The 21,772-nt window shown below is 38.2% G+C and overlaps 3 protein-coding genes across 4 annotated transcripts in view; 2 read left to right on the plus strand and 1 right to left on the minus strand.

The window, feature by feature from the left end:
• The first annotated feature begins 1,805 nt into the window (after positions 1-1,805).
• LOC117989683 (uncharacterized) lies at positions 1,806-6,193 on the plus strand. Its single transcript, XM_034977077.2, has 4 exons — positions 1,806-3,530; positions 3,621-3,678; positions 3,772-3,810; positions 4,468-6,193. The coding sequence occupies exons 1-4, from the start codon at positions 2,166-2,168 to the stop codon at positions 5,136-5,138; spliced, it is 2,133 nt and encodes a 710-aa protein (XP_034832968.1). The 5' UTR covers positions 1,806-2,165; the 3' UTR covers positions 5,139-6,193.
• A 2,669-nt stretch (positions 6,194-8,862) lies between these two features.
• LOC117989685 (probable serine/threonine-protein kinase kinX) lies at positions 8,863-14,875 on the minus strand. Of its 2 annotated transcripts, none has more exons than XM_034977082.2 (5): positions 13,798-14,875; positions 13,611-13,714; positions 12,636-12,841; positions 9,554-10,379; positions 8,863-9,071 (listed from the first exon to the last, which is right to left on the minus strand). In XM_034977082.2, exons 1-5 carry the CDS (start codon positions 13,821-13,823, stop codon positions 8,974-8,976), a joined length of 1,260 nt encoding a protein of 419 aa, XP_034832973.1. In that variant the 5' UTR covers positions 13,824-14,875; the 3' UTR covers positions 8,863-8,973. The 2 variants fall into 2 exon arrangements, with proteins under 2 accessions (XP_034832973.1, XP_034832970.1); XM_034977079.2 differs by having other exon boundaries at positions 12,636-12,847; positions 13,798-14,843.
• Positions 14,876-15,941: 1,066 nt separating this feature from the next.
• Positions 15,942-21,772, plus strand: part of DAAM (disheveled-associated activator of morphogenesis-like protein) — a 134,916-nt gene continuing 129,085 nt past the window's right edge. The window contains exon 1 of the mRNA XM_069503992.1: positions 15,942-16,157. The gene's annotated coding sequence lies outside the window, so the exon portion shown is untranslated. The remainder of the gene's footprint in view (positions 16,158-21,772) is intronic.

Genomic DNA, 21,772 nt, shown 5'->3' on the forward strand with positions numbered 1-21,772 from the left:
CAAAAACAAAAAACAACAAAACGAATCAATTATTTATTTACAATACCGTAAAACTACACAAGTATGGTCCTGATTTGCCAATTTTTAAATTTGTTCTTTTTGCACTAGAGAATGGATTAACATATTTAATACCTATTGATGTTTTTAGATAAAGTAGAACATAGTAAGTTAACACCCCAAGTCAAAATATGTTACGTGTGTTATTTCAAGTATTAAAAAAAAATTAAATTTGGACCATTGTTGTATGGCATGTTGCCAACTATGGTTCAAATTATAAATCATACTCGGGACGCATATTGTGACACATTAGACTATAATTGGGTGGTTTGTTTGAATGCCTGAAGTTTAGTTTTTAAGAAAAACACAAAGAATGGGATCAAACCAGGTTTTATTGATTAAATTACATGTTACAATAGAATATTTTGTGAAAAATCTTTTAATCTCAAATCAAATGTTTTAAAATTACTTATCAAATCTTATATACACAGGAACATATTTGCCCAGGTTTTGCCAGGTAAGTTATTTTTGAATTGGTCTATTTTGCGACCATTTTTATCAAGGTACCTACATTTTCACAATGCATCTCAGATCGAACATCGTATTCGTTAAACTGTGGTAATAGGGAAGCCAAAGTTACACATTTCTATTGCATGCAGGATAAAACTGGCTGGCTGCTGGCTTCTGAAAACACACATTGAAGACCTGGCGGCTGCCTAACTTTGTTACCCCGATACGCTTTTAATTTTAAAATTATCGAGCTTCTCGGAATTTTATATTTTTCACCAGCTTGACGCTGGGTCAGCACTTTGTTGCTTATATATCAATCAAACAAAGTTCCATTTGGCGATCACTGTAGTACTTATATGCACGCCCTCCAACTTTCCTTCTCATAAACTTGTCTCGTGACATCATTTCTGGAATAAAACATGTTGGTTTTTAATTATGGTCCAAAAAAACGTTAGGACCAAAGTTGAAACCTAAGTACCAAATTATTTAAAAAATCTTTAAAAAAAATTAATAGGTGCAATTACAGAGAAAACTATATGTCAAATACATGATAGCAACATTGCCTTTCTTATGAATTCAACTCCGTGTCTTTTTCCTCACTTTAGCCAGTGTTTACGAATAAAAGTTTGCAGAGTACTTACACGTCTTAGAAACAGGTTTCTCTCACAGTAGGACGAATAAATTAAATTCACAACGCCATCTCACCAAAAAGCACGAAACTAGTAGACTTATAGGTTAAATCAAGTAAAAACTACGAAGCAATGTACTAGATGTCACTACAAGTCAAAAACAATTCGATTTTGTTTAAAAGAGGTAGCAGGACTATAGTTGTTGCCCTGGACTATAGTTGTGTAGTTTTACGGTACTTGAATCAACATGACCTCACTTCACGTTGTTTGCCAAAATCTCACGTACAAATACATTTTGGCAAACAAAAAAAGGCGGCCACGATTATAAGGACAAAACTTAATCATTTTGTCACGTTCTAATAAGAGCTTAAATGCATTTAGCTATCTCGCTCTAACAGTAAGTGTCACAATAGGGCTACTTCTAATAGTCCTTATTCTGAGGGTTTCCGTCATGATTATATACTCTTTGGTTGCCGTTTTGGCATCCGTGTGTTTTGTCCTATGGTTTTAGCTTTGGTATATAATACCACAGAGTACATTAGTATAATTAGAGTATAATACTACTCTTAGTCTATCCAATATGTTATTGGTCTGTGCTTAGTCTCATGGTTTTTACATAGAGTAACATAGATTAGGTATCATTAGGTATCTACTATAGTAGAGTAAAGATACACTTTTTTAGCATGAAATAATTTTCTTGTTTCATGCTTGTTTGTCTTGACTTGGTTTGGCCCAATAAATAGATTTTCTACAGTTTTCTACTCATGTTATCCTTTGAATGATATTTGTGATTTCAATTATTGGTTGAAAAAGTGATTCTGAATTAAATACTTGCATGTACGGTTTGCCGTTTGTGGTTATTCTGATGACGCCGATAGAGCTCACTGCCCTGCAGTTGATGAAGTACCTATTTTTTTGGTAAATTGTTGTTACTTCGCTTATTCTATTTCGAAATTGCGAACTTTAATGAGGTTTCATGCTAAGTAGTAAACAAAATGCCCGGGTTTTAATGTTGATAGTCCTAACCAAATGGAGAACCAAAAGGGTTCGTCCGATGGGGAGGATATTCCTAGTGATTTTTTTGATGATTTTTCTAAAGAGGAGTTCATAGAAGGTCTCAGTGTGGTCGATAGTTGGGACGACACCGATAAGAAGCTGCGTGCCACACGAACACGAATCAGCGCAGAAGACCTGAATAAAGTTGACGATCTTCGGGATCTTATAGTGCGAGAAAAAAAAGAAGATAAGACTATCGTGAAGGACAGGTTCCGTTGGAGACGAATCGTGCCGCAGTCTCAGAGCAAGACTACAACTGAACAACGTCGATCAGGCAGCGCGAGCCGGTTGGACAGCTACATCAAGCCGGGCAGCCGCCGCGACCCCAGCAAAACTAACCAAGCCATCAAGAAGGACAAAGAAGAAAAAGTGAAAGAGTACTTGGCCAAGCATCTAGAGTCGAGTGATGACATACGTCCACCTGGAACAGAATTGGATGATTTTTTTGAAGCTAAAAAAACGACGGAATCTAAAAAACAACCCTCTGAAGCAAAATTAATCATGGTGTCACCGCCCAGAGAACGTCAGATGAAAATTCGTCGAGAATCACCTATTAAGCGAAGGGAGACCGGCAGGGAACCACTTCCATCAAGACGGCATTGGAGTCCGCGGCGTTCTGACTTTCCAGCACACAGTCCGCGTAAAAGTCCACGACGCAGTCCTCGGCGGAGTCCGCGTCGCTCAAGTCCTCGCCGCGCCAGTCCGCGACGCTTCAGTCCCCGACGTTCCAGTCCAAACAAGAACATCCGCCGAAACCAGCGGCCGAGTCCACGTAGACAGGGTCTGGGACGCAAGGGCCCTAAATCAAGGTCGCCATTGAAGCACTCGCACCGGCGGTCCCGTTCACGCTCGCCGAATTTCAGAGATCGGGAAGTCCGTCGACGTTCAAGGTCGCGGTCCCGAAATCGCAGAATCGATGAAGATGATTTCCTTTATCCTAAAGATTACTATCCGCCTGATTTTGCCATAGCAAAACCAGAAATTCAATACCCAGGTCCCCCTTTACCACTGTACACCGAACCTATGATTGTGGAATACCCGGGAGAGGTGCCTCCGGGCTTTCCTTATCCGCAAGGTGCACCACCTTACAGTGGGTATGGAGCTCCATATGAGTATCAAGCTCCACCTGTTGCACCTATGGTAATGCCGGCTCCCCAGCCTGTTCCTGCGCCCATCCTCCCCCCAGTCATGCCTGGTCCAGGAGCTATGCCTCCCGGCGTAGCCCCTGCCATGGTGCCAGCTCCTAAACCGATGACTGCTCCGATGATACCAGACCGTTCTATGGCCCCTCGGATGTCCGAACCAGTAAGAGAACCACCGGCCGATGCTTTGGCAAAAGTAATTAGTAATTACACATCTATTTTTTATTGTTATATGCTAATGCTTCTAATTATTAATAATTGTGTAATTAACCTTTCTAAATTACAGTTAGTAGCAGATGGAATATTGTCACATGAAGATTACCTGAAGCTCGCACCAAATAAAGGTGAAGGATGAATTTTTCTTTTATCTACAAATTCTCGATTAGACATGTTTTGAACTTTTTTCTGTGATATTGACACTAGCTTGTTATTTGCAGGTGTTAGCCATGTCATGGATACTCCAGCAAAGGTGGCCGGTAGGTGTTTTTCCTTTTTTGGTATAAAAAAAAATATGAACCTACTTGATAATTTCAATTTCATAAACTTGTGTTACAATATGTGTGAAGTGACTTGTTTCAGTGATCACTGAGAAATCTCTTTAATTAATAAGGATTATTGTGAATAGGAAAGCACTGTATGGCTACATTTTGTCCTATCACAAATTAAAGGATTTTTAAATATACTGTATAGGCCTAATCCGACCATTTTCGAATGCATCTCATTCCATGCATCAATCAATGGTGAAATAAATAATGCATCCATTTGGTGGTTTTGGTCCTTTAAAACCAAGATTTTGCTTATTGAAACATTATAGTGTGTAAAACACACACACTACCCTAGAATTCATGGATCTGACTTCATTTAGGTTTTCTGTAATTATAATGTGAACATATTTTAATGTATATAATGGGTACATACCACGATAAATTTTTGTTTTTATTTGTCAATATTTCAACCCAATTGCACGGGTCTATAATCTGAACTATTTAATTTATGATAATATTTATTTTGTGTAGCATTGTTTATAGACAGTAATAATATGTCAGTAGTTATATTTCTACATAATAGTGTAGTGTACATATAGTGTATAGTTTTGGTATAATTTTAAGCACAATTTTTGATTATGTTTTCAGTTTTGAACCGCATCAACACAGCGTTATCCAAACTAGGTAGTCTAACAGTGCCATCCCGATTGTTAGTCAACAACAACACAATAACAGCTGGAGCGGAACAGAAGCAAGTACTTCCAAAATTCTGCTCTCCATTGAAACGACAAGCAGCCGTGGAATTTAACTTTACCAAGTCGGATTCTGCAACGGTCACACAACGGAACAAGCAAGTGGTCGAGCTCGTCGTGCGTACGTTAAATCTTCACAATGTGATTGGAAAGCCCAAGAAGAAATCTTCGAAGAACACGAAGGATGCAGAAACCCAGACAACGAAGCCGTTCTGTGATGTGTGTGAAATTCGTGATTCTACAAGTTACAACGATATAGGGACATCTATCGATCGTGAACAATTTTTTTCCACAGTTCACACTCAAGTGGTGGAACAAGATCTGGTTAGTTCTAAGACAGTGTTCAACCCCAGTGGCAGCATAGCAGACAGTGCTCCGATCTCCATAGCTCACATGACTCCGGCTCAACTGGTGTCGCAGCTTGCAGCTCGAGCCAAGACCCTGAAGCAGACTGATCCTGCACCTTCCAACCAGTACAGGAATCCCCACAACAGCTATGACTATGATGGCCGTAGCGGTGGCAGTCAATATCAACACCATGGAAATAATTATGACTATAGATATTAAATATAATATTATTATGGAATCATATTTTATCAAATCAAACATTTTTGTTGATTGAGTCGAAAATATGTATGAAGATTTTCGTTTGCATTTTAATATGGATACACGGTGTAATACTTTTGTAAGATTTAGGGTTAGGTCACCATGGTGCTAATTCTTTTGTGTACAATCTCTAAATTAAACTAACAGCTACTCGATTGCGGTAGAATTACAGCTTGTCAAGATCGCAATCACCTCTGATTGGTTGATACTCACTCACTATTGGATACAATGCATTGTTGCAACAAGAATATCACAACTCAGCCAATCACAACAATTGAGATTGTAATAATGCAGGTTATACGAAATCGACCTACAGGTCTAAATGTATTGCTATCCCTTTCAGAATGGTCCTTACAGAAAAGGATGATATTATATTTAGACCTGTCAATTTAGTATAGAGATTGTGTAATGTGTAATGTGTATATTAGCACCAGTATGTTATTATAATCTGTTACAAAATATAATACTTACATTAAGGAGGTAGGGACTTTTATTTTGGTTCAACTTTAAATAAGTAATTCAATATATTTGTTACACAAGAACTTTATTAAGAGACCAAAAGCTCATTTTTCTAACTCTTGTAAAATATTATTTTATTCTTCACCCTTGTAAAACTCTACAAAGGTGTTAAAAAGTATTGATTTTTAAATACCTAGCGGTATTTGGGTTATTATTGTTAGTTATGAAAAAAATTGTAATAAGAATTAAGATTTCTGTTAGCTTAGACATGGCAGTTATGTTTGTGAAAAATCCTTTAGACAAAACTACATACCTACTTTTTTAAGGTTAGAATTATTTACTCAATACTTGTATTTTTTTTGTGTTTCGATTGTTGTAATATTTAAAACGCACAAGATGTGGGACATTCCAATCCAATTTTGATTGATATCTTCCTATGTGCTGGTTGATTTGTTGTTGATTTTGCTAAGCTACTAAATTTATACGCAACACTGCCTTTGGAGCTACTTGAAATTGTACTAAAAGTAAATAAATTAAAATTAGTGGTTTGTTTCATATGTAAGAGTACATACTGCTAGTTTAGGCAGTTATCAAAGATACTCGACTCTGTCTATTTGTGGTAGCCCTTTAGATAGGTACTTATGCAGTTACAGGTCGCACGAAATGTAAAGTTTTAAAGTTGAATGAAGTAGTTATAGTTCTTGCATTTCACGAGTGCGCGTGACTCATGCTTGTGTTAAGGTCGTATCGGTATAAATATAATGTGTGTTATAATATGTTATGTGCGCTTGCTGGCGACTGATTGGTCCGACAGGCACGCACACTTACGCAATTTGCTTGTATCCGACGTAACCACAAGTAAACTAAGTAGGTATACAAATTATTGCTCATCCATGTACCTACTTACCTCAATATGAGATGTGAATGATGGAATATTGTACACCCCCATGCATTGTGTCAAATTTCCAATATTTGATCTTTCAAGTTAATCTTTAGCGACCTGTAACAGTGCTTTATTTAGGTTATAAAACTATTAATTGATAATTTTGTAAAAAGAAAATCATCAGAAGTGGATTCAAGACTTCAGCCCTAGTTGTGTAGGATCAGGAATGGACTTCACATCACGGCAGGACCAAAAATATACCCCACTCAACGACTCATCGCGTGCAGGATCAGAAATGGACTCCATATCACAGCCCATCGCGTGCAGAACTAGAAATAAGGCCCCGCATCACGATCAAGATCAGAAATTGACTCCATATCATGGCCCGGCGCGTGCAAGACCAAAAAAGGCCCCACTCTACGGCCCAGCATACCAAGAACTAGAAAGACCGATCATGGACCAGTTAGCAGGACTCATCATAATAAAACTCTGTATTTCATACATTTCTTGGTATAAAGAAGACCTTTCTCGAGGACGAGCCTCATACTGGAAGCTGAGCTGACACGTTTTACGACACAAAAGTTGAACAAGAACTGCCCAGTATGTGTTTTAAATAATCACCTGTCATGTGCAAGGTTCGCATACGCAGCCCGTCTTCAAAGTTTTGTAGAAAAAGCTTATATTTTTCAACTTTTGTGGCGTACGCTGAAGGTTATTATTCTTTTCCTCAATATATAGGTACTTGTGCTTTAGATAAATAAAGAGATAGAAACTACCTAGAAATAGTTTTATTTCACACTGTTTCTGCTTATATTCACGAGTCTCGAATATCAGAACAATTTTTCTATTTTGGTTTTCAAAAAGACTTCTAGTGTACGTAACATGAATTGAAGGATAACTTAAAAAATAGTTTGTTAACATAATAGGGGCGGCCTAATGTGTGAAGATTTTAACATGAAAGCTTGTCGAAACTTGGTTTTCATCAAACCAAGTTTAGCCACATCCTACGTACTTTAAAAAAATTAAAATGTTGCAAAAACATTAGAAGCTATTATCTAATCTATTGTACATATCATGCATGCGTGGAATGGTGCCAAGACTACTGACTGCATTTCTGCACTGGACAGCCAATCAGATCCTTATCTCACTTGTCAAGTTATAAAATTCAGGCATTCTAGATTCTACTAATTAATATTGTAAACTGGCAACCCTTAAAGAAAATGAAGGTAGGTAAATATAGAATTTGAAAGTGGTCCAAACTAAATGCTATGGAGTTGAGAAGAAACTAAACAAAGTGGCGACTTCGGTGAGTAGGTACCTACCTGCCTAAGTTTTTTTTTCATCAACTTTCCACAAACAGTGTTAATGAATAAAGATTTCATATTTTCAGATGTTCCGTCCAGTATTAATGGCTACGTGCGTTTATAGTAGTAGAATTCGTCTCCTACTGATGAAGCATTAATTCTATGGCGTCCGGTACCTACACACAGTCAATCTCTGGCTTCTGAGGTAGGTAGTCCGAATAAGTAATTTCTGTCAAAATCTGTTAAGTATAAACTACAGAACCGCGCGCACTGCAGAATTAATTCCGCACCGAATTTTGTTACATTTAAATTCAAATTTACGGATTTTAAAACTCACTGCAACTCACCGTACCGTGGTGCGCGATAGCTCTAAATCAATTTTTAATTTCCGTAGCAATACGTGTTGTGAGTTGAGGCCGCCAGGTACAGCAGCACTTTCCTGACTAGAATTAGAGTAAGTAGCTTTCTCAGAGGGAGTATGATGCAAAGAAAAATTATTATATGGTACATCCATGGTTTGTTTCCCTAGGTGTACTCCACACATGGAGCCTATCAAATGGATTGACACCTGCCGCGTGTCCATGTCCAACTGCACAGTAATGAAACACCTTTATTTCGTGAATAGAATATCCAGTCTGTTGGTATTGCATAAAATCGTTCTATTTATGATTTCATTCACATTTGCAGTTTGAAGTGGAAACTTGCGATTTTGGGATGGGCAACTTCAAGGTCGCGTCACCGACATGCTAAGCTAATATTAATTGTAAAAATCAAGAAATTCAATGTTGCTGTCACCCAACCCGCACCCTACCCCGCGAGCTGTCTTGTGGTAAGTATTTTTAAATGAAGTAACAATATTAAAAAATAATAAGTATAAGTCCGTAAAAAAGATTCCTCACGCGCCATTTTAACTTCAAGTCAACTGTCATGTCAAAAGTACGGTTCATCTTTAAAATAAGGACTAAAATCGTACTTTTGACATGAAATTTTACGCATTATACCTACTTGATAATGATTCACCTAATAAAAGATATATCTGTCGATTTCAATGTTGTTTAATTTATACCTCTATTAGTTACCAGTTACAGAGATAATTTAAATATATTGCATAGGCATAAATAATATCACAGGAGCATAAAATAGTTCTTCGTCAACCGTCCAAGAAATCGTCGAGCCATTTTTCTAAGTCTTCCGGAGATTCGATTATTGGATTTTTTGTAGGACTATCTTCTTTTTGAGGAATAGGAGCTAAAACAAAAATATCGAATTAGTCTCTCCGCACTCAGCGGAACTCTGTAAAGTAATTACCTGTTCTACCTATGTTAATACGTAAGTTACAAGTACGCGGCAGAAAATAATGTAGGTCACCTACATCGACCTTTAGAAGGAGATAGCGGATTTGTAGAGCATTGTCTGTCGTAGAGACCGACAAAACGTCATATAGGTATGAGTGACAGAGACAACGCTCTACAAAGCCAAAATGTCATTCTAAATCTAAAGGCCGATGTACATTATTTTCTACCGCGTACTGTACGTTAATGTAGACCCTACGTTCTCTTAGGAGAACGTAGGTAGACCAACATACAGGTAGGTACAAGGTAATGTAACTTTGGTTCTGGATTTGTTCTACCAAATGAAACTAATTTCAAACTTTGGTTCCCGGTAATTGGTCAATATGATTTTGAAAAAAACTTAATATAGCCTATGGCCTACATCACCCTTAAACTTACCTATGGGAGATTTCTTTTCTTTTGGTACAATATCTGGCTTCAACATTTCAGATTTCTTTGCAATTTTTGGTTCTTTATTTTTTACAACTTCATTTTGTACAAAATCATCGAAGTGATTGTCTATCAATTTATTGCTATCACTACTTTCAGTTTCACTAGGAGTATAAGAAACTTTATTTTTTTCTGATTCCTTGATTGCACTATGTTGATCTTTGGTTTCGTAAGAACTTTCTATAGGTTCTGATATTGATATTTCAGAGACTGGTTTCTCAGTAGTAACATTTGAAGGTTCTATATTGTCATTAATTTCTATCTTTTTATCTTCACTTAGGATTTCTGTATTTTGAGCAGTATTTTTACCTTCATTTACTAATTCTTTACTTGCAATTTGCTCTGGCTCTTCACATTCCTCTAGTTTAATATCTTTAAATTGATTTAGCATTTTATCATTTCTATCTTCGTTTGCTTCTATAGATTCACTTGTTTCACTCATTTCTTTTGAATCAACATTGTTGTTTGACTTTAAACTTTTTAAAATGTTATCTTGCGCTTCTATTTCAGGTGTGGCAAACTTTTTGTCATTGTAATATTTATGTTTATACTTAGCTGCTCTATGGTTCATAGTTTGGATGTCACTCTCGTTAAAGAATGATGTATCAATGCTATTTCGGTCATAAAATGGTATGGTGGAGAGAGCTATTGATAAGTTGTCCATATTGATATCAAAATATTTGTCGTAAGGCGAGGGGCCTGTAGTGATGTCCCAAGATTTCTCATGTTTAAACTGAAAATGTGCGCCTACTGTAAGAGGAGCTTGAATGAGGGTCTGCAAATGGAAAGATTTCTACACTCGGCGTCAAAAAAATCGCACCTTTCAAAAAATCTACTTCAAACAATTTTAAACCTTATTTGACATCAATAATGAGGGTCATGTTGGGTATCATTTGAAAGGGGATGAAATGGAGAGCACAAAAACAATTCAATTAATTATTTTTCTTTTATTGGAACAGCACAAAAAAAGAAGTTTATGAAACAGTAAAAATCCTTAATTAAGCCTTAATTTAAAACAGATTAATTATACAAAAAAGAATACAAAAAATGATCTTAAAAATAATCTAAAATCTAGTGTTACCCCCCCTTGCCCTGATGACGGCTTCCATACGATCCCTCATGGATCTTATCAATTTTAAAATGTCTTCTTGAGGGATAGTGTTCCATTCCTCAATAACAGTATCTTTGAGTTCCTGGAGAGTCGTAGGAGCGGGATCACGAGACCGAACCTTGCGTTTTAAATGGTCCCATAGGTGCTCAATCGGGTTCAGGTCTGGACTTCTTGCTGGCCAGTGCATGACAGAGATCCCAACCTCTTGAAGGTACTCGCGCACAATAATTGCAGTGTGAGCGCGAGCGTTGTCGTGCATCAACATGAACCCCTCGCCAACAAAACTGGCATAGGGGACCACATGTTCTTCCAGGATCTCTGTGATGTACCGGTGAGCAGTCAGTGACCCTTGCCGGGAGCACCTCGAGCCCGGGAGACGCAAACAAGGTCGGTTTTGCCGTCGGCAGACATGCCGCCCCAGAACATACAAGAACCGCCTCCATATTCCACCGTCTCCTGGATGCAGGCTTGGGCGAATCGTTCACCCTGTCTTCTGTACACTCTTTTGCGTCTGTCGTTGCAGAAAAGGCACACTCTCGTCTCGTCTGAGAAGAGAACAGCTTTCCATTGTTCGAGGGTCCAATTGACGTGTTCGCGAGCGAATTGCAAGCGGGCTCGCCGATGCTCTGCGGTCAATTTGGGACCCGTAGCAGCTTTTCGCGCCGCTATTTTCTTCTCCCTCAGTCTTCGTCTAACCGTAGACACACTCACAGTTCTTCTGTTAGTTGTCTGGAGCTGCTGTCGCAACTCAACAGCATTTAAGAACCGATTTCTCAAAGACGTCACTACGATGAATCGGTCGTCTCTCTCCGAGGTGCAGCGACGTCTACCAGACCCATGTCTTCGGACGAAGCCACCGGTCTCCAGGAAACGCTGGTACACTCTTCGAACCGAAAAACGGCTCAAGTTGAGTTGCTGAGCGACATCACACTGCCGCATGCCTGATTGCAGTAGTGCAATCACTTGGGCGGCCTCATCAATAGTGGTATCCATCTTCAAAGGTATTTTTCTTGGGAATGAGCTTCTCGTGTGTCCACTTCAACGGTTAGATAGCGAATGACCCCGATTGTACCTGTATTGACCATTTTATACCTACAAAAGGTAGCGCAACTAGCGGCTGTCTTAAGAAGCAAAATTGTAAGTGTTTTCTTCTTCTTTTTTTGTGCTCTTCCAGTAAAAGAAAAATAATCAATTGAATTGTTTTTGTGCTCTCCATTTCATCCCCTTTCAAATGATACCCAACATGACCCTCATTATTGATGTCAAATAAGGTTTAAAATTGTTTGAAGTAGATTTTTTGAAAGGTGCGATTTTTTTGACGCCGAGTGTATGTCATTATACAAAATAATACCCCTGCTTAATTAGGCAATATAATATTTTGGAGTACCCATAGTATAAAAGCGAAAGTGTGTTTGTTCTTGGTTTGTCCTTTAATCACATTCCAACAGGGCAAGGGATCAATGCGATTTTTTGCATGGATTTAGTTAAAGACCTGACGAGTGAGACTACCTTTTATCCTGGAAAACCATAGAGTTCTTACAGGATTTTGAAAACCTAAATCTGTGTGGGCGGGTATCACCTAGTTGGCTATAATTACTTACAATAGTAGTTTGAAAAGCATTTACACTTTGGAAAGAGCAGTGTTGGCGGACCGCCACTACACTAGGTGGACAGGGGCAGCATTAAATTTGTATTACACTCGGTAATTTTGGAGATAAGAGGGGGTAGGGATGAAAGGTACACACAAATTAATGTGTGTGCTTTTCAACTTCTACTAGATTCGTCAACTAGATTCAGATTAAATTGGGTGTGACAGATGGACAGACATACTACAGGATATACATAGATATCACAGAGTGCTTCTATGTGGACTCTTCCATGGATTCAGACATACAGAACCCAAATGAACAAAATAGTCACCTCATAATCAGCTCCCAAGTTCTCTTGTTCATCAATTTCTTCATAGCTCTCTATTGGCATCTCATACTTGGCCCAGTTGCTCTGTATTTCCTTCTTCTTGTATTTACTGTTGGCTTCTTCAGTAATTTTGAGTATTTCATCAGTTTCCCTCTTCAAGCTTTTGTAAAATTCCGGTGGAGGAGGCTCATAGGCTGGCTTTTCTGGGGCTGTAACTATTCAGAATGCTTATAAATTACTAGCTTATGCTCGCGTCTTCGTCCACGTGGACTACACTTCAAACCCCTATTACACCCCCTTAGGGGTTGAATTTTCAAAAATCCTTTCTTAGCGGATGCCTCCATCATAATATCTGATGCCAAATTTCAGCCGATCCGTCCAGTAGTTTGAGCTGTGCGTTGATAGATTAGTCTGTCAGTCAACTTTTCCTTTTATATATTTAGATTATATACCTAATACTAGATGAGGCCCACAACTTTGTCTGTATGGATTTCGGTTTTAAAAATCTTGAGCGAAATTTTTGATATTCTGGGACAAATTGTCTATCTCCAATATGCAAGGTATCTCTATACACAATTTTAGAATTAGTTATTATAGACATCAACATAACAGACAGACTTTCGTATTTTATAATATCTGCAGATTTTAATCATAAACCTGGGTTGATTATGTCCATCTCTTTTTCAAGTTTATACAGGCAAGATATTTGTTTGGTTTCAATCTTACCTAGTTAGTTTGATACTTTCAAGTTACCATGTTAAGCTGGTTTCGGTTATTATCAGTAACATCTGATAATAATTAATAATCATAAAACCTAAGTTAAAACTTTGTTTCCTTAGTGTGTATGTGGAAGAATCTGGGAGCCCATCGAGAAAACTCACACCATTGTGATTAGGAGTCACGATAGTTAATTATGAGGAACCCAAGAGATGAGAGAGTCAAAACTTGAAAGTGTTTGTGAAAATTCGGTAACTGTACCTTTATGTGGTTCAGGCTCTTTTTCAACTTGTTTCTCGATAGGCGCAGCATGTTGTCTGCCTCGACGTTTCCTCTGATCCTTGGGCTCATGTTTACCCTTTTGTCTGAACATTGATAACAAAAAATATAAAATTACGTCAATAAATGGTTCACAGCTGTTATAAACTTTAACTGTGCAGGTACTCACTGATTTTTCTTTGTGTCTTCGGGCATTTTCCTCACGTTTTTATCTAAAGCTTGATTAATTGAATAAGCCGTATGTGTTTATTGCGAAACTGCCCGAATTAAATAATTTAAAATCACAACTTTCTTTTAGGTTAGAAGAAATCAATTATTCAAAATGTCAATATTGTCACTTGGCATTTTGGCACTATTTTTTAATTGACTTTTGGCTCTAGATTCTAGTTTTATAATGAATATTTCGGGTTCTCTCTACAATTTTAAATTCACAAAGTGGAAAGTGATTCACTACAGTCTCTTCATGGTCAGATAATGCAGTTTAAATTTTCAGACGCCCTGCTGGAATGGATGAGTTATCGCCTTCTCTAGATCCGACAGATGATTAAAAAATTGAGATAAAAGTAGGTATTAGGTAAGGTAGTTACTTGGTAAGTAGAAGTCCTGTACTTAAATAAAATTTTATCAATAAAATTATAATTTAATAAACTGATCTAACTGGTTTGAAACTCGCAGGGTGATTACCACGATTACATAACAGGTTGCAGTAGCGACAGCAGTAGCAATGCGATTGTTCATTTGCTGTCTCTCTTCTTCTTATTTTGCTTTGTGTCTATTGCTGTCTCTCTTTAGCCGGACGTTTGACACTTAATGATCGCGAGATACGTAATCAATCAGCTCGCGGGTAACTCAAGTTACTAAACGGTAATAATCACCCTGAATGTAATGTAATAAGTAATTACCCTAATATTATTAATTATTATTATGATGTTATTCCTTCCTCAGAGGTCTTAGAGCACATAGGTGTTGAGCACAGTATAATAATTGAGTACTCCGGGTTCAATCGATAGACCGTACACCGTACCGTACCGTTTCTACACTACCTACTAACACAGCTACTAATTTTGTGGTGTATCTACAATAAAAGTAGGTATATTCATTCATTCATTGATCCATTATAATATCTATTATAAATACGAAAGTGTGTCTGGTCTGTCTGTCTGTCCGTCCGTCTGTCTGCCAGCTTTTCATGGGCCATCCGTTCAACCGATTTTGACGAAATTTGGTATTTACAGAGATAGCTTGCATCCCGGGGGAGGACATACTGGGCTACTATTTTTATCCCGGAATATCAAAGAGTTCCCACAGGATTTTTAAAAACCTTAATCCACGCGGGTGAAGTTGCGGGCATCACCCAGTTTACCATAAAGCGACACAATAGATATTGCGTAGGCTTTGAATCGTCCCTTAGATAAGATCACATCCCACGCGTAGGTTAAAAAGTTATAATCTACGTCTGGTTTACTTATACACCATACATTGCTCAATAACTATGCAGACGAGAACAATGTTCACAGATTAAAATCATCAATGAACATGTAAAGATCACTTTTAATTCCATCGTTATTTAATTGTAACGAAAGCCTTTACTTATCAATATTATGTGGTAGAGTAGACGGCTTCATTGTATATTTACGACGTAAACAATAAAAACCGGCCAAGTGCGTTGCGAGCCACGCGCAGTGTAGGGTTCCGTAGTCACAATCCTCGAAAAACAAATATAGGTAACTCCTTAAAACCTGTGAACCAGGTAAACCCTTGGATGAAACTATCTCTATAGGGGTATACCTATATATAGAGTTCTCCATAAATAGCTAAGACATATTTTGTGCCTATACATAACCATTATTAGGGTTCCATACCTCAAAAGGAAAAAGGAACCCTTACTTATAGGAGCACTTCGTTATCTGTCTGTCTTGTCCGTCAAGAAAACCCATAGGGTACGGTACCTACCTGCCTGGGAATTTTTGTTGGGCCCATGGATTTCTAGCGGTAGATATAACTCCCGCAAATTGCTAATACGCGTGGCTGCCATTTTAGTGACCTCAGCTCTAGACTGAAGTTTCGAGCTGATGGTAGGTATATTTTTATTTCGGCTGACGTCAAAATGACGTCATTTCAATTTTCGATGTTAATGAGACATGGTTTCAGCCATTAGCAATTTGCGGGACTTATACCCATAAGTACTTATTGCCTATTAGTAGGTAGTAGATTTACCGGAAGACAGGAACACGGAAGGAAGCGCTCGGGAGCACGGGCGATACACACACGATCCGGGGACCGGGTGACGCACGCATGCGCTGCGGTAGGGGCGGCTGCGCGCAGTCGCCACGCGCCCGTCCCCAAAACAACATGGCGCGCCGCGTCCCTCAAGGACGTTACTAACATCCCGAGAAAATCCTAACCAAAAATCAGCTGTTTTTAAAGTGCAGTTTATATTTAAGTGATTGTTTTTTAGTGCAGTGCTTCTTGTTTGGAATACCGGTGTGCATCAGCTCTGACTGGCTTAAGCTCGGCTATTTACATAAGGTGAGATTATGTTATTAATTTAATACGGTGGTTGTTATAACATAACTTATAATTATTACGTATGTAGGTATTTTATATTATTACAAGGAAGCTGCTGCTGCTCTAGATGCTGCAGCCACCTAGTTGGTAGGTAGGTATGCAGAATTTTAAGTTATATTTAAGTAAATAGAAATTCTAACAAGAATCGCCAAGTTGGTTTGATGGTTTTCTTCAGCAGAATATTGGTACCTGTTTCATTATCATCATCACCATCATTATCAGCCTGTGGACGTCCTGTGTTGGACATAGGCCTTCCCTAAAGAGCGCCACCACACCCGGTCCTCAGCCTTCCTCATCTAGTCACTTCCCGCCGCCTTATATCGTCGGTACCTGTTTACCTAAGAAAATTTACTTGGTTTACTTACAATAAACTAAAGGAAATTATTTTGTCTAGGTCCATGTACTTAAATGAACTAATTCTTACCTATAGGTAGGTAAGTAAACGATCGTTTTACCGGTTAACAGTCGGTAGAGACAATAAGTACCACCGAGTAGTTTACAAAACGTCTGTGTTAAGTACCTAGGTACCTACTATAATAACAGACCACTAGGTACCAATGGTACCAATGGTAGGTACCAATAAACCGATGGTACCATACCATCAGTTTATTTGTACATGTATCGATACAGAATAATAGCTGCAGCTTGCTCTATCCCTATTTTATTTAGGGATACATTATCGCTACCCCAGTCCACCGAAATATAATTCGTAAAGCCCCTAACGCGCCCCTATGGAAACTAACTAACCCTCTGAATTCATCCGCAAAGATTTATTTACGCCTGATAAGATGGTAAGTAGGTAAGTATTTTAGTAGGCAGGAAGTAGCTGTACCATCATATTCATGGTTAGGTTTAAAAAGACGGCTTCGTATTCATTAAATTTAAAAAAAAATGGACGAAGAAAATAGCAGTATCCCAAATTAGCTTTATTAGCAAAACAAAAGCCCCCAGTACCTACCTAAAAGAGACCCTCATTCCGCATATTGTCTTGATTATGTTACTTTTGAGTTCACCAATTCACAACAAAGCATTCTCCCCTGTCCCCCGCCAACATTTTACGATTTTGTTTTCTTGCAAAACCTTATATATGCGACTCTTGAGGTTGAATTCTGTCGTTACAACTCAACATACAGTACCTCTACGTACAGTTCGTTCAGTTCAGTAGCCTTATCTTTCGTCCGTGCCGTTCGGCTTGCTGGGCTTCTAACGCAATGGGTGCCACCTAGCAGGGCTCGCTCATGACTTGTGGACTCATGGCCGCTCGCTCTTAACGCCACCCTCTTTCCGAGCAATAGGTAGGGCAAGGCAATTTGGGAATTTATAATTTCTAAATTGTCTCTGTGGCTAGTTACCACCCTACCGGCAAAGCCGTGCCGCCAAGCGATTTAGCGTGTACGTACGATGCCGTGTAGAAACCGATATATATATATTATGGGTGTGATACCGCCTCACCCCTTCCAAGTTAGCCCGCTGCCATCTTATGACTTCATCATCACCTACCATCAGGTCAGATCGCAGTCAAGGGCTAACTTGTAAAGGAATAAAAAAATCGGCTCACTCAAGAATCCTGACCAGCCCCCCAATTGTGTAAGAATAACCATTTCATGGCTATCGCAATCGTCAAGAATTCTGCCCTTTGATTGGCTGTGAAAAAATGTAAACAGCGAATCAACCAATCAAAGGGCAGAATTTCTTGACGATTGCGATAGCCATGAAATGGTTATTCTTACACAATTGGGGGGCTGTTGATACCAGGCGAATGACGCCACATAAAGGGGGCCAAGCTCTGACTCCGAGCATGTTTCCGAGGCCGTTGCGGGCATGCGACTTACCTATTACAGTACTATTATATATTCTGTGCTATTACTATCTATTACGACTGGAGTTCGTCTGTTCGTCTCTACCCGATAGATAAAAGGCAGGTGGGTAGTAGAGTTAGATGAAATCTTAGAATTGATAGGACTACAATATTTTTAAATTCTTGCAATTCAAACCCTTTCTTTTCATTAGACATCGGACACCCGTACTTACTCTTCAAAAAATTTTACGTTTTCATTTGAAATTATTGCCTAGTAAATCTAGGTAGGTAATTTTGAATGGAAATCGGATCTATAATACTTAGTTAATGTTGTACCTGAATCATTAGTTATACTTACCTACCATTACGCCACAAATATAGGAAAATCATAAGGAAATTGTTGTTTTCAATCGATAGAAACCTATGTCGTAAAACTGCATCGTGTTGCTGTTATAACAATTACTTATATATTAATGTAACAATAATTTATTATCTACTTACTTCACTATTTGAAACATGTAGGAATGCGATTGCCTGGTCATTCACACACTCTTTTTTTCAGCAAAATAATGTTAAATATTCAATATTCTACATTCGGAATGCAGACGACACGCAACAAACCCAAGTAAAATCACTGATTTGTATTCTTGTAATCCAGGTAAGAGAGATAATGTTGGCGACACCTTATGTAATATGTAGGTAGGCATATTACATGTACATATTATGTTACATTACCTATGTTGATATGTATGACACACGTGCCTTAGGACATGTGTGTCAAAATCACCAATACTCATCGATATAAATGACAAGATATTATTATGGTCAAGCACACAAAATTTTTCACGGTTTTGGAACCAAATAAATCAGCACCACCTCTTAGATACTAATGAACGACCCGTTTGAAGTCCAGACGTCACTGAGGTTGCATTGGCGCTAAAGCACCACTGAGCCGGTGCCATTTTGTTTGTTCAATAGCCCTGTCCATACGAAGTAATATATAAGTCAATGCCAATACTACTTTAATCACTAACGGTGGGAAGACGTAAGCTATGACTTTGCTCACTGAACGCCGTTCCGATAGGGTAAAGATAATAGAGTCGTGCAGGATATATTTAGGAGAGTGTGCTAAGGAACTATTCGACCTAGTTCTTCCTCACCATTTTACTATGGAACCGCAAGGCAACGCCAAGGTCTGCCCCTATCATCATCATCATCATCATCATCAGCCTGTGGACGTCCACTGTTGGACATAGGCCTTCCCTAAAGAGCGCCACCACACCCGGTCCTCAGCCTTCCTCAGTGGCAGTGGGCAGGTCATGCCTGTCGTAGAGGCGATGGCCGTTGGAGCCGAAAAGTCCTTGAGTGGAGACCGCGTTTAAGCAAGCGTAGTGTGGGACGCCCTCCAGCACGATGGACCGACGATATAAAGAGGCTGGCGGGAAGTGGCTGGATGAGGAAGGCTGCCCCTATACATAGTCGAAAACCCACGGACTCGTACGAAGCGATTTGCTTCCTTGTTTCTAATAAGCATTGCTAGAATTAATGATCCTTAGTTAGGAACCATTAAGTACTTGCTCATAAAGTGTTGTAATTCGTTCTAGTTCATGAGCAACAACTGAATCACTTTTTCTTAGTATTCCGTATTTCAGATACCAAGGTGTGTTACTAGTTAATCCTTTGTAAACTCACCTAGGTATATATCTAGATAAGTATTTTATGTTTTAGGTGGTTTTGGTCACTATCTAGAGTAGTTTTATATTCTTTATCCTGACTCATAGCATTTTGAGACAATGCCATACATTTTTGTGATTCAGAATCGCTATTTCAGTCATCGGAAATGAAATGAAATTCATAAGTTTTTCCGAGAAAATAATATTTATGTTTCCACGTGGTTTACAACTATGAGCAATATCTGCAATTTAGTTACGAATCAAAGATATATATATATATTTTCGTTCCCTTTGAAGACTTTGAGGATCGTGAGCCATTGGCTTCGTTGAAATAAAACTCCGTTTGCGATGTTGTGATATTTCTCTCTATAGAAGCATCTCTCTCTGAATTCTTATTTGATCTGACCAAAGTCTCGAGCAACGTCGGCAGAGTCTCTATCCTCCGACCTTTCCAGCTATCATGAGTTTCGTAATGACTCACAGGAACTCAAAATCATATCAAAAACTTTGCTTCAGAGAAATACCTACTTATTCCTTTTTGTTCACGAATGTTATTATGTATTATTTTTGTGCGGTTAAGTGCCATGTTTGGAAAGACGCATGCATAAAAAAGGTATAAATTAACTTCAACATGCATTGTTAATTGATGTTTTGCTTCATTGATGTTTGATTGTAAATCTTGACTTACGAATGTAATGTGAAAGTGTTTACCGCAAAGTATTTTGTTATTTAACTTAAGCAAGTATAAAGAAGGAATTTAAAATCATGCGGATTATCTAAGGCACACACATAAACGTATTATGTATTGGTATCTTTATAGGCAAAGAAAAGAAACAGTTAGTTACAGCAGTTACAGTAGATCTAAAGCTTGATGGAGCTGAGCCGACAAAAACTATTTTAATGAGGAATTCAAAATTCTTTTGGCAAAAAAGTTGAGTGCCCTAGAAAAAAATGCCTCCCGCTGAGCTTTGTGCTAAAATGCTGCCAAATTACAGACCGTCTTTATACAGCACTAAGTACGTAGTTATTTACTTAAATTATTGATAGTGTACCAAGATAAATAAGTGTGAATTTTTGTCGGAGGTTATTGCCATATTAAGCTAATGAAAAAAGTTGCCGAAAATGGATTCGAAATTTGCAAATGAGAGTAGATATATAAAGATTTAAAAACCTAAGTAAGTATAAAAAAGCAAGATGAAAAACACACGAATGAATTTCCTTGTTTGAAGTCGATCATTATTATCGAGTTCTACAACAAAAGAGATGCATTATTCGCCATTGAGTAAACGCTTCCAACGTTAAAGAAATTTCACGACAGACGAATTAACGTATTTGGATTTCCTAGTTTTAAATCGATTAAAGTTTGGCATCTCAGGAGTGAGGCTTTATAATTGTATTATCAAGCAGAGGAAATAACTTCCGTGTTAATAATACTTATAAACTTTAATAAGCACCTACTTATTTACTTATAAGAGAATGATTGAAAACAGTGAATAATGGTGATAGGGAAAAACAGAATTGGTTTCACGGATATATCAAACGTAGGCATGAAATTGACTTATCGTAAACTTATTGTTCGGAATAGAACTGAGTCATACTCCTAGTCACGGCTTAGTGCAAACTACAAAGGATGCTGCATAGTGCATTTAAGGTTTAAGCCGTTCAGGACATTAATAAACTTGGGCGCCTGCCAACGAGACGCCCTTACATAATATCCAATGACACTGTGAAGTATGGCTTCGAATATAAACCGTAGGATAACAAGGTCATAATGTATTAGCTAAGCAAATAAGTATTTACTTAGAAATTAAAACGTTTAATTACCTGGTTGTGAGGATTTATGTGGCGCCTCCGAGCTATGCAATGAAAAACATTAAACAATTGAGTTGAGTTAACTTGGACTTTGTACTACATAATATTCTCATATCCCAATTAAGTAAAAGGCAAAGGTAAGTGAATAGGCACCTTCTAGGCAAATGCGTCCCATCTTAGGTCACACCATCACTTCCCATCAGGTGTGATCGTGGTCAAGCGTGCGCCTATAATGAATAAAAAAAAACTATAGAACAAGAGAAGAAATATTCGAGAGGTGCTATGGTGACTAC

Source organism: Maniola hyperantus, chromosome 16, assembly GCF_902806685.2.
Source record: "Maniola hyperantus chromosome 16, iAphHyp1.2, whole genome shotgun sequence".
Lineage (NCBI taxonomy): Eukaryota > Metazoa > Arthropoda > Insecta > Lepidoptera > Nymphalidae > Maniola > Maniola hyperantus.

Bases quoted from the DNA above. Each gene is read 5' to 3' on its own strand.
- LOC117989683 (XM_034977077.2), top strand. From the start codon at position 2,166: ATGGAGAACCAAAAGGGTTCGTCCGATGGGGAGGATATTCCTAGTGAT. The intron at 3,679-3,771 runs GTGAAGGATGAA...TGTTATTTGCAG, and splicing joins GAAGCTCGCACCAAATAAAG to GTGTTAGCCATGTCATGGAT. The intron at 3,811-4,467 runs GTAGGTGTTTTT...TTATGTTTTCAG, and splicing joins TACTCCAGCAAAGGTGGCCG to TTTTGAACCGCATCAACACA.
- LOC117989685 (XM_034977079.2), bottom strand. From the start codon at position 13,823: ATGCCCGAAGACACAAAGAAAAATCA. The intron at 10,380-12,635 runs GTGACTATTTTG...TTCCATTTGCAG, and splicing joins ACTTGGGAGCTGATTATGAG to ACCCTCATTCAAGCTCCTCT. The intron at 9,072-9,553 runs GTAAGTTTAAGG...TTTTTGTTTTAG, and splicing joins AGAAAAGAAATCTCCCATAG to CTCCTATTCCTCAAAAAGAA.